Source organism: Chenopodium album, chromosome 4 (assembly GCF_948465745.1).
Source record: "Chenopodium album chromosome 4, dcCheAlbu1.1, whole genome shotgun sequence".
Lineage (NCBI taxonomy): Eukaryota > Viridiplantae > Streptophyta > Magnoliopsida > Caryophyllales > Amaranthaceae > Chenopodium > Chenopodium album.
This window is the reverse complement of record NC_137837.1, coordinates 1358880-1372785: the sequence shown is the minus strand read 5'-3', so window position 1 is coordinate 1372785 and position 13906 is coordinate 1358880. Positions and strand designations below refer to the sequence as shown.

General features: G+C 33.5%; 1 protein-coding gene and 1 non-coding gene across 2 annotated transcripts; both read left to right on the top strand.

Annotated features, from left to right (window-relative positions):
- The first annotated feature begins 3378 nt into the window (after positions 1–3378).
- LOC145626209 (putative F-box/FBD/LRR-repeat protein At4g13965) lies at positions 3379–5093 on the top strand. Its single transcript, XM_081678637.1, has 3 exons — positions 3379–4365; positions 4495–4644; positions 4743–5093. Exons 1-3 carry the CDS (start codon positions 3379–3381, stop codon positions 5091–5093), a joined length of 1488 nt encoding a protein of 495 aa, XP_081534763.1.
- A 3324-nt stretch (positions 5094–8417) lies between these two features.
- Positions 8418–8501, top strand: TRNAL-CAA (transfer RNA leucine (anticodon CAA)). Its single transcript has one exon. It is a non-coding gene; the product is annotated as a tRNA-Leu (tRNA).
- The last annotated feature ends 5405 nt before the right edge of the window (positions 8502–13906 follow it).

The following is a 13906-nucleotide window of genomic DNA, read 5'->3' as shown; positions in this document are numbered from 1 at the left end:
TGTGGCGAATGCAACCCTCAGTTTACTCACGTTTCGAGACCTCAAAAAGGTGTATAGAGTAGAGAAAACTTCTTCACCCCAAATCCTTGTTGTATAAGCACCTACAATTGCCTTTGCAACCATGTCTGCTGGTTTATGAACCTCATCTGCCTGATCAAAAATGAACATCACATGCCACATTCCGCGTTGCAGGGTTGGCTGATATTCCTCTGTTACATCATAGCTCGCACTGAAACCAAAGACATCAAACTCCGATTCTATCACATATTTGTTGAGAAGATTCAGCAAAAAATATAAATCTGTCTTCTTATACTTCTTGTGGCTCTGCATGCTGAACATCACTAAAATCCCTGAGTATTCTCCATGTGGTTTGAGCTCACGATCGAGTTTTTCAATGTTCTTCGATTGGAAAGCTTCTGTATAAGCAGTATAAACAGTATCAGCTCCAATATTCTGAAACAATTTTTCAGCACCGGTCCAACTTTCTGTAAAAAAAAAAAAAAAAAAAAAAAAAAAAAAAAAAAAAAAAATGAAGACATTTAATTTCATATTTCTTTATAAAAAAAATCTTTAGAAATATACAACTATAGTTATAGTTTGCAATATGATTTAAACCTTACATTAATAGAAGCTTACACGTATAATTTTTCTTTTTGTATTAAACTATGTACGATATGATTTCTTCATAGTCAATTAATTAATTAATTGATGAAAAATAGCATCAACCGTTAATCAATCTCTCCATTTTCTCATGAAAACTCTTAAGTATGACTCAATTAATCGCTAATGACGGAAAATTAGAAATGTAACTAGTACAAATATAACACAACACAAAATAAAATCGAGTAATCACGAAACCATAAAAAATATAAAATTCACACAACATAATTTCATCAATTGAATTCGACCACGAACTTTCTGTTTGCCTCAAGAACTAACACTAGGTTATTTATTCAATTCGATCTTAGCTCTCAAGATAACATCAATTAATCGAAGCTTACACGTACAAAATTATTTGTGTTAAATTAATTTGGATATGAATTCTTCATAGTCGATCATTTCAATTGATCTGATGAATTATAAAATCAACCATTTTCTCAAGAAAACTCATCTCAAATATAATTTAATCTTGATAAAATTTAATCGATAATGCTGTAAAATAATTATACCGCATTAGAAATGTAGCTAGTACAAATACTGAAATACACCACAACACAAAATTTAGTCGTAAATCAAGTAATCAAGAACCATAAAATTAACACAGCATAATTTCATCAATTGATTTCGATTACGAATTTACTGTTATCCTCGAGAACTATCACTAGGTTATTCATTCAATTTAGACTAACTGGAAAAGAAATTTAGAAAATCGTTTGAAAACTTACGATCATCAACATTCATCTCCTTTTTCGGACGTTTTTCCGCGAGAAATTCATCAAGTAAATCTTCATAATCATCATAATCAAGGTATATAATCTGCTCTTCCACTATTGGAGCTTTTCCTTGAGAGATCATCTTCCTCTTTTCTTGAGAAGAATCAGTATCCTCTGTTTTCTTATCAACCGCCATTTCAGCTTTTACGTCGGAGATTATCTTCTTATCCTCCATTACAGCGTTTTCTTCAGAGGTTTCCTGTTTCTTCACTGTTTCTTGAGTAACTGTCGACTTCTCCTCCGTTTTCGCAACCTTTTCTGGTCTGTTTTCCTCCATTGCTGATCAACTGGTTTTAGAGAGAGAAGTTGAGTTGCTGGTTTTAGAGAGAGAAGTTGAGTTGCTGGTTTTAGAGAGAGAAGTTGAGCGACTTTGATTAACTGGTTTTGGAGAGAGAAGTGAGAGGATTTGAGTTGATTTTAGAGAGAGAAGTTGAAGGTGAGAGAGAATGAAGTAGAATATTTAATATTTATAGAGAGATATGGAGGCATAACAAATTGTAACGAACTCTGTTTTTATTTACTCCAAATTACTTTGAAATATCTAACAACTTAGACAGAGAGAGAATGAGCGCGCGTCTTTTAAATTTTCAGGAGTTTTGTTTTGTCCACGTCAGTTTGGGCTTTTGGATAATAATTATGCTCTGAGTGTGCAATTAGGGGTGAGCTTATGATGCTAGTCGACTAGTCGAATCGTGTATGGTTATGTATGTAGTAGCTCGAGTTCACTTGTTAAAGTTTCGAGTCAAGAGTTAATCAAGTTAATTTTACCGTGGTTGACTAAGTCAATTTTAAGTAGTCATGTAGCTTATAATTTGTCATGTTTGAGTAAGTGATGTATATATAAATTTTATATAAATTGATCTCAAAATCTCTCGGAATTGAGAGGGAGCTCTAACCATTTGAGCTATCTCTCACCCTCAAAGTGTATATATATGCCTTCTCTTTTTATTTGCCTTGTGAGAAATCCACATTTATTAATTACTCCGTGTATTTGAGTTCGTGTTAGGGTAGTTAGACTTGACACGTTAACATTTTGAGTCGATTTTTAATTGTGTTTGATTGACTTGATTTTGAATAGCATGCACTTATTTTTGTTAGTCAAAATAATTACTTTAATTTGTACGGTACGAGTACATATTGTACAGTCATCAAATAGTAGGGTAAAATTTTTAATTTGATAAGTTTTTTTAAAAAAAAATAATTTAAATCCTAAGTAGATTATTATTTGTGTATATTTTTTATCGGCATATAAAATTAAACTAGGATTGTTTCCTTGTATATTTTATGGGCATATAAAATTAAACTAGGATTGTTTCCTTATATAATATTATTTCCTTCAAACAAACAGAAAGATACGAGTAATATTATTTTCTTTAAGTTAATATTTTGGATGCTCAATAAGAATATATAGCCTTCAAGCTTTTGCCTTGCCTTGCCTTGCCTAGCAATTTCAGATCGATTTTTTCACGCTACATTGAGGTATGCATTTTTTTTTTAATCATTGGAATATGTATAATCTAGAGTTTACTTTCACACTACCTTTAATTTAATTAAATCTTTCTTTAATTTAATCAAATCCTCTGGTTCGTTAATTTAGGGTTCTTAGACTATTGAACTATATACTAATACTATATACATTCTGATATTAAATTAAAATAAAAATTGTTTATAATTATCAATCTGTATGCAATATTTGTACCTAATTAATACGCCCTCTAGTACTAACTAGTTTTTATGTTAATTTGTACCTAATATCTCCCACGACTACTAATGCTAACTAGATTACTTGCGAGAATTGTGTGAATTTTACTTGTGTGGAAGCATACAAACTAGTTTAATGTATAATACTGGTTAAACGATTAAGTATCAAACAATAATCTATAATTCCGGCTCTAGTACTAACTAGTTTTTATGTTATTCATTAAGGAGGCAGTTGTATTCGACTATGGATTCGATCATTAACAGAGCTTTAAATTGTGGTTCGAGGAATTTGAAGGACTATAATAATAAGACTATTATTAGCTCAAAAGACATCTTCAACCTTATTCCAAAGAGAAGGAGAAGCAAAAATAATAATAACAATGTGGATAGAATTAGTGATTTGCTTAATGATATATTGTTGCACTTGTTATCTTTTGTGGATATGAAATCAGCAGTGACAACTAGCCTTGTTTCCAAAAGGTGGAGATATGTTTGGACTTACTTAGCTCATCTTGATTTCGAACACCCTGATTTTTACTTGATCGACCCACACTGGGGTTGGACCGATCTAGGTCATTATGATAAATATCTTATTAAATGGGTTAATCAAGTTGTGAATGTGAATCGTGCCTCGTATTTGAGCACCTTCAGAATTCATTTTCCTCTTTATGAATCACATACTGCTGATATTGATAAGTGGATAGCTATGGCCCTGACCAAAAATGTACGCAACTTGGAGTTGAACTTCTCAACTAGTATTGGCCTCTGTATGGAGACCAATGGTTACATACTTCGACAGGATTTTCTCTCCAATAATCGAATTACTACCCTCAAAACTATTCACTTGGAAACATTAGTAGTCGAGGGAGATGTGGTTGAACATGTTTTGTCGAATTGTCTCAATCTTGATCGTCTAACCGTCAATAATTGTATATTTTACTTGTGTGGATCGGTAGGGATTTTACCTAAAACACAAGTTGTTGTTTCCTCCTCTAAGCTGAAGCACTTAGAGTTATATGACTGCGACAACATTAAATCAATTCAGATTTCAGCTCCAAATCTTACTTGGTTTAAATTCATGGGTGTTGATACAAAAATACAGTATACTAGTGTTCCGGCACTTGTAAATGTAACCTTTGAGGGTGGATATTGGTACCACGATCGCAAATTCAACGTCTTTTCAAACTTTTCTAATCAACTTGAGCAACTCTCTCTTTCCTGGTCTCTAAAGGTTAGTCATCCGAAGCTTAACTATTTTAATTATTATGTGTCGAAATCAATTACTTGTTTATTGTATAGTATTAATGTCTTGTATATTTAACCTTCAACTGGATTTGGGTTGTTCTAATGTTGTATGCAGAAAAAATCTCTTCCAACTAAGTTTCCGAGTTTTCCTAATGTTAAGCAATTGGAGATGTATGTTACGCTTTTAAAAGATGGAAAAGACGACCTTCTTGCTTTGATCCCTTTCATTGAGGCCTGCCCTGTGTTGCACACCTTAAAGTTGAAGGTAAAATTTTTGTTTTGACCTTACAAATTTAATAAATGCTTAGTTAAGATGTGATTTAATGATGGTTGGTCTATCTATCATTTGATGTTGGTTTGTAGGTTTTTCCCACTCCTGGACTATCAAGATCGCCTGGAAAGAGGGCGGCAAAGTTTGTACAAAGTGATGTTCAAATTGAAAGAATACGTGCCCATAAGCACCTTGCTGCTGTAGAGTTTGCTCGTTTTTCAGGAACTGAATCAGAGGTGAATCTAGCATCTTTTCTGGCCGAGCATGCTTCCAATCTTAACAAGTTAATTTTTAATATTCATCATTCCCAAATGGATGAAAATACACACATACATGTGGACTGTGCAAATGTTATTATGACTGAAAATATCAACCTTTGGAGAAAACAAATACAACTACTTGCAAAGCGAATTCGAGAAGGTATTGATGTGGTGATTCTATAATAAATTAAATAGGATTGCAAATTATGATTTCGGAATTTATGTTTATTGTGTGGCTCTACTATATGATAGTAAAAATTACTGCATATTTATTATTCAATCTCATGCCACTCTACATCCTGTTTCTCTCTTTTAAATGTTTTGTGAGCCACGTCTCTATCATTCTTCTTATGCTATTATATATACGGTGGTAATAATAAAGAAAGACGAATTCATCTGAGGTTCAAACTCGATTCCCCTACCACTTTTAAGTCCGTTAGACTTTTTCACAAATTAGCTGAGTGTGCACACTTGAATATGATCGAGTACCTAAGTTTGAGTAACATATACAGGTCCACTTAATAACCAAGCATATTTTGTTAATGTTGCATATATACTTGCATCAACTCGTTGTACGAACTCTTATGAGCTTGAATATTGAATTTAAGAATATGACTCGAATTCATGAATTTATGAACTTGAATATTGATGCTCAAATATGAATTCGGCTCAAAAAATGCTAGAGCTGAATTAAAATGTTGAAAATCATGAATTATTGTAAAAGCTCAAGTTTGCTTGAGTTAGATTCATAAAGTCAACGGTCAAACATAAAACTAATCACATAATTTCAAATATGGTGAGATCCAATTTTAACAACTCCAAAACCTTCTAATTTTAATTCGATTTTCACGTTCCTGATGTCATCTATAATTGACCAAATTTATCTGTAAGAATTCGTCAAGATATATACTAGTATTTAAGTATTTGAAAGTGCATATTGATTAAAGGCATTCTGTTAATACGGGTCTAGACCGTATCCGCAAATCAAGAGAGAGAGTTCACTTCACAAGTTCAAAGGATCCCAAAACTATATGACAATAGGAGTATGTCGTGAAACTAGGAAGGTCTATTCTTCAACACATTTAGTTATGAGCTGAACTATAATTTGCTTTACATAAGTAAAAAGAGAAGGGGAAAAAGAATTTATAACAGATGGACATAACACATAAGTAAATAAAAAATAATAATTAGCCAATGTCGAAAAATTAGTTATAAATGACTATAAACTTCGAGCTAATAAATGAACCAAACTTATATGAATTGCAACTTTAGCTTATACATGATCATAGTATAGCATATTGAATTTATGGATCATTTTTTAATCAGCTCACATAATAAATTTCAAGCTAATGAATCCAATTTTCAGAAAAACAAAGTCAAATAACCTTTACATACATAATAAGCTAAATAAATCTACTGATCTCAGAATTGGTAGGAGCAAAGTCAAACACTATGTACTTGTAATGAATAATCAAGGTACGATTTCCAGCCCTAAGGGTGTAACAGACCATTTCTACTTAAAAAAAAAAAAAAAAAAAAAAAAAAAAAAAAAAAAAAAGAATTTTTATGTTTTAGGCTAAGGGTCATGATCATGATGTACATTTACGTAGACCGATTCTAGATGTTGTAATTTGTCTGATTAGTTAATGTAGTTTTGACATAGTAAAAGAGCAAATAAAGATAAGGTGAAATTAATGTCATCTTTGTTAGACATGTATTCGTGTGTAACGTGAACGGACAAATAAATATAAGATGACTTAACAAACCAATCTTAAATTTGAAATTAAGGGGGTGTATGTGATCAGCTATGATATAATATATGTGTTTGAAGGTTGAAATCTTCAACGAAAATCCAACTAACAAATGTTACAAAGTACAAACCCTTCACCAAATCGTACGATATGTTACCTATATAAATGAGGCATATATCTTCCAAGTTAGAAGCAACATTCACAAATAGCCTGCACACAACACATACAATAATGGCTACTTCCGGGCTTATTATTTTTGCCTGCGCCTTTACACTACTTCCATTGCTCACTAATGTAGCTGCAGGGTCATACGACAACTACAAAGATCGATCTCCATACGAGTACAAGTCTCCACCACACTATGATTATTACAAGTCCCCTGAACCATACTATCATGAGTCACCACCCTACAAGGCGTACAAGTCCCCTTCGTACTCCTACAAGTCTCCTAAACCTTACAGGTCCCACGAACCCTATAAGTCCCCTTCGTACTACTACAAGTCTCCTGAACCTTACAAGTCCCACGAACCCTATAAGTCCCCTTCGTACTACTACAAGTCTCCTGAACCTTACAAGTCCCACGAACCCTACAAGTCCCCTTCGTACTCCTACAAGTCCCCTGAACCTTACAAGTCCCACGAACCCTACAAGTCCCCTTCGTACTCCTACAAGTCTCCTAAACCTTACAAGTCCTACGAACCCTACAAGTCTCCTCCGTATTACTATTCTCCATCCTATTATAAGTCTCCTGAACCACACTATTATCACCACTCACCCAAGCACTCCTACAAGTCCCCTTCGTACAAGCCTCCATCCTACGACTACAAGTCTCCTCCTTACTAATTAAAATTGCCCATATACTCACTTTTTCATGTACTCCTACAAGTACATACCGTGAATTTTATACTTTATTTAAAAATTATGAAAAAATAAGCTGTGTTGTTTAGTTCGTTCCTCGATTTGTTTACTCATTTACTAATGCTTGGATGTTAAGATTATATGTAATAAATGTCCTCAATTGTTGTACCGTGTACTTGTTTGTATAAGAAATAATGAAATTATTCGAGTTTGTGTATATTTTATATTTCTGGATTGATGATCTTGTGCTACTACGAGTAGTTTCCAAATGTTTTCATACGTCTTTTGCTATTGCATGCTTCAGATTCAAACTAGTAGTTTCATGAAGGAAAAAAAAGTGTACAGACTTTACAACTTACATGGTAATAGTACAGTAATAATATAGTCGTAAATAAGCTAGATTGATTAAGGTGATCATAACTTGGTTATATTAGGGATTGTAGTGTTTTGCTATTAACCAACTACGGTCTGTACTTAGTTATAGATCCCGCGTTCTAGTGGTGAAAATCTTACATTTTTACATTAGAATTCCCCTTATGAGGTGGGCTTCCTATTTCCTAATGTTTATTTCTTCTTACCTTCTCAAAAAAAAAAAAAAAAAATTGGTCTATACTCTGTAGGCCATGTATTTGGGCTTACTACTATAACCGGTTCATAAAAATGAAGTTGGATCAAATGTGCACCAAGCCCATTAAAATCATGGTGGACCATAGGGATCAAAGTGGTTGTACCGAGTCCATAAAATAATACCAAAAATATTTAAAAAGCATATTATATACGAAGTATTTTATTTGCATGATTTGTTAATTGTATCTGTAATTAACAGACGTTCACATGATGTTTATCTTTCATGGTTGATGTAAATCCGTAATTAAATTAATGATAATAGCATTAATAAGTCAGGATGGCCGAGTGGTCTAAGGCGCCAGACTCAAGTTCTGGTCCTCTTACGAGGGCGTGGGTTCGAACCCCACTTCTGACATTTTTTTATTAGAATGATTTTAGTATATAGTACAATTGTATTGGTTTCAAATTAATTGGAGAGATTTTCTAATACTGTAGTAGTGTATTATTTTGCATCATCTAGGGTCTGTTCTCTTCAGGTTATTTTCAGTTCAGGTTCTAATTTTCTTTCCTCATAAAATATTCAATCAGATTAGGCCCTAAATCAAAAGCGTACATTTCTCATCAACCGACAAAGTGAAGATAGATAAACTTTACACATGTATAAAAAGTATATAACTATAGTAATTGAGTCGAATTTTTAAAAATAGAAGTGTGGATGGCATGATCGATACATTTATGTATATCTTTCGATATAAGTATGTAGTGGATTCCTAGTCACACAACAAATTAGAACTCACAAACGTCAAAGCAAATATGCAGTTCATTATGGATAAAATTTATCGGTGGAACCACACACACATATTAATATGTACTCCATTATCATTATTACCTAAAACCGAATTTTTGAGGAATTTAATTAAGTTTGCCAGACAAGTATACCTACAAAAAATAATTCATAGAAACATAGTTCGGTCATGTTTGGATTTGACTGAATGTTTTTATAATAATTGAATTTTTTTTTTCCCAAATTAATTGTCATGCAGGCATTTTATTGTTACTGCAAGAAAAGACACAATTTTTTCAATGAAATTAACTATCAAATTAAATTACTGATAATATAAATTAATTACTAATTAGATTTGTTAGATCCATAAATAATAAATATCTAGATCATATATATATATTGAATTAAATGATCAACTATGTTTGGACGTAGATGTGTTTTTGAGCTATTTGTTGATTTTAAATTCGGTTATATTATTATTATTGGTATTAAGCCCAAATATATATATATATATATATATATATATATATATATATATATATATATATATATATATATATATATATATATGAAAATTTGTAGCTACACGTACATATAGTACAGTTCTTTGATGAAGTTTAACGCTCAAACTTGCATTGTTATATTTTGACTTTTGAAAATTAATTTTTCTAACTTTTTATCAATTTAATTTTAAAAAAATATTTAGTTTTAATTATTAATAAAATTAAAAATAAATAAATAAATTTCTCACGAAATAATATAAATGATTTATATTATTCACATTTAAATATAATTTAAAATTCAATAATCTTAACCGTTCATTTTAAAATTATGCATTTTTCATCAAATGACAACCATAAAATCATCCTTTCCTAAGTAGATTTTATTTATCCAAAATTATTTGTTACATTAATTAGTAGCAAAACATCAAATTAAATTACCCCTAATATGTATCAATATGACTTTTAATTTTGGACGTTACGAAGGATGACATTATATTAGGTAACTGAGATAGACCTTGACCTTCCACAATCCAACATCGATCATGCAATGCCAAGAATAACACGTATTTTTGAATTAATGGTTAGTTGTACGTACGAAGTGACTTTTCATGAAACAATAAACTTGGACAAAAAGTTACTACTAGCTAGTTCAAAAAAGTCTTAAATTGATTATTCTTTGGCTAAACCTATATGTTAAGACTTATCTACAAATGAACAAATGATTGGAGTTATAACTGGAATTATGTGGGAAAAGATGTTATTTAGGATTGCAATAAACTAATAAGGACCACACCTAGAGCTGTCAATTCGGATAAACGGGACGGTTTGGGTCGGGTAAGAGTGGGTCGGGTCAACTCGGGTAGGGTCAATTCGGATTAATTCCATAACCTATGTGGGTCGGATTTGGGTTGGGCCATGCTTGAGTCGGGTCACGTCGGGTCATACTTCTTATCGGGTTTAGGTCAGGTTAATAAAAGGTCGGGTTACATTCGGGTCGGGTGAACAATAGGTCGGGTTTAATTCGGGTTTTCACGTGTTAAAACGAGATAGGGTAATTCTCGGGTTCGGTTCAAGTCAATAATTTGCAGGTTAGAATCAGGTCGGGTCATTCTCGGGTTTGAGTCGAGTTCGGTTCAAGTCAATAATTTGCAGGTTATAATCAGGTCGGGTCATTTTCAATTGGCGTCATTCTCGGGTTCGGTTCAAGTCAATAATTTGTGGGTTATAATCAGGTTGGGTCATTTTCAATTCGGGTCATTCTCGGATTCAAGTCGGGTTATGTTCAAGTCAATAATTTGCAGGTTACAATCAGGTCGGGTCATTTCCAAGACAGGTCATATTCGGGTTCAACTAACTATAAATTGATAATTATCATTTTTATCAAGCTAATTATTTCCTTTGACTATAAAATACGAAGTGTATGGCAACATAATAAGGAACTATAGTTTATAATTTAGGAAAATAATTATCTCCTTTGACCATACAACAAATATATACTACTCCCTCCGTCCCAATTGGTAGTCACTTTTGCTAAAAAAAATCACGGGAATTAAGGAGAAATAAAGAAAGTACATTGAAAAAGTAAATTTACATTGGGTATGCAAAAAAATAGAGAGAGAAAGTAATTAAAGTACATGAGAAAATAAAATTTACATGGGAAAGTTAAATTTGTACAAATATTTTTGCAAATGTTAGAGAATTTTGGTAAAAAAAGTAATATTAATGGTACTTGAAAAAAGCAAATATAACTAACATTTTGAGTCACCAAAATGGCAAAAGTGACTATCAATTGGGGACGGAGGGTATTATGGACCATGGTAAACATTTCAGCGCTTTTTACCATGAATTTTTCACTTTTTTTGAGGTACTCTTTACCATGAATTTACTATTGACTTAGGGCCTCAAGACTTTTCGCCATCGGGCCACATAACCTCCAAAATTCCTCAAAAAAAGTTGATAATAACCTTCAATTTTGGAATTTTTTGACATTTTTTCGCCCAGAAATAAAAATTGCCGAGATGTTTAGCATGGTCCCAAATAACCTCCGATGGTCCAATTAAGTGGGTGTAACCATCTAATTTAACTTAAAACGTTCAATTTACCCGTTCACAACTTGCACCGATTTCGTGAAGTCAAACCTACCACGGACATTTACGACAACATTTAATGGTCATATATGGTTCCAAACAGCATTATATGACCCTGATATATATATATATATATATATATATATATATATATATCCTAGGGCCTCAAGACTTTTCGCCACCGGGCCCCGTTACATCCGAAATTCCTCAAAAAGTATGATAATAGCCTTCAATATTGGAATATTTAGAACTTTTTTTGCCCGGAAAAAAATTGTCGAGATGTTTACCATTATCCCTAATACCCCCCGGGAGTCCAATTAGGTGGGTGAAACTATCCAATTTGTCTTAAAACGATCAATTTACCCGTTCACAACTTGCATTGATTTCGTGAACTCAAGCCTACCACAGACATTTATGACAACATATATTGGTCATATATGGTTCCAAACGGCATTATATGACCCTAAGATGTATCCTTTAGGGCTTCAAGTCTTTCCGCCACCTGGCCCCGTAACATCCGAAATTCCTCAAAAAGTGTGGATAATAGCCTTCAAATTTGGAATTTTTTGACCTTTTTTCGTCCGGAAATACAAATGGCTGAGAAGATTACCATGGTCCCTAATATCCTCCGGGAGAAAAATTAGGTTGGTGGAACCATCCAATTTGCCTTAAAACGGTCAATTTACCCGTTCAAAACTTTAACCGATTTCGTGAATTCAAGCCTACCACGGACATTTATAACAACATATAATGGTCATATATGGTTCTAAACTGCATTATATGACCCTGAGATGTATCCCCTAGTGCCTTAAGACTTTTCTCCACTGGACCCCAAAACTCCCGAAATTCCTCAAAAAGCGTGGATAAAAGCCTTCAATTTTTGAATTTTTTGACCATTTTTCGCCCACAAATAAAAATCGACGAGATGTTTAGTATGGTCCCAAATACCCTCCTAAAGTCTAATTATGTGGGCGAAACCATCCAATTTGCCTTAAAACAATCAATTTAACAATTCACAACATGCACCGATTTAATGAACACAAACCTACCACAGACATGTTCGACAACATTTAATGGTCATGTATGGTTCCAAACGACATTATATGACCCTGAGATGTATCCCCTAGGGCTTCAAGTCTTTCCGCCACTAGGCCTCGTAACTTCCGAAATTCCTCAAAAAGTGTGAATAATAGCCTTCAATTTTGAAATTTTTGACCTTTTTTCGTCCGGAAATAAAAATGGCTGAGAAGTTTACCATGGTCCCTTATATCCTCCGGGAGTACATTTAGGTTAGTGAAACCATCCAATTTGCCTTAAAACGGTCAATTTACCCGTTCAAAATTTTTACCGATTTCGTGAACTCAAGCCTACCACGGACATTTATAACAACATATAATGGTCATATATGGTTCTAAACTGCATTATATGGCCCTAAGATGTATCCACTAGTGCCTTAAGACTTTTCTCCACCAGACCCCAAAACTCCCGAAATTCCTCTTTGACTTTTTTCGCCCGGAATAAAAAATTGCTGAGATGTTTACCATGGTCCCTAATACCCTCCGGGAGTCCAATTAGATGGGTGGAACTATCCAATTTGCCTTAAAACAGTCAATTTACCAATTCGCAACTTGCACCGATTTTGTGAACTCAAGCCTACCATGGACATTTATGACATCATTTAATGGTCATATATGGTTCCAAATGGCATTATATAACCCTAAGATGTATCCCCTAGGGTCTCAACGCTTTTCGCCACCGGCCCTAATAACCTCAAAAATTCCTCAAAAAACGTGGATAATAGCCTTCAATTTTAGAACTTTTTGACCTTTTTTCGCCCGAAAATAAAAATTGCCGAGATTTTTACTATGGTCCCTAATATCCTCCGGGAGTCCAATTGAGTGGGTGGAACCATCCGATTTGCCTTAAAACGATCAATTTACCAATTCGCAACTCTCACAAATTTTGTGAAATCAAGCCTACCACGGACATTTAAGACATCATATAATGGTCATATATGGTTCCAAACGGCATTATATGACCCTAAGATGTATCCCTAGGGTCTTAACACTTTTCGCCACCGGGCCCCTTAACCTCAAAAAATTCCTCAAAAAGCGTGGATAATAGCCATCAATTTTGGAATTTTTTGACTTTTTTCGCCAGGAAATAAAAATTGCCGAGATGTTTACCATGGTCCCTAATACCCTCCGAGAGTCCAATTAGGTGGGTGGAACCATCCAATTTGCCTTAAAACGATCAATTTACCAATCCGCAACTTGCACCGATTTTGTGAACTCAAGCCTACCATGGACATTTATGACATCATTTAATGGTCATATATGGTTCCAAACGACATTATATGACCCTAAGATGTATTCCCTAGAGTCTCAACACTTTTCGCCACCGGGCCCCGTAACCTCAAAAATTCCTCAAAAAGCATGGGTAAATA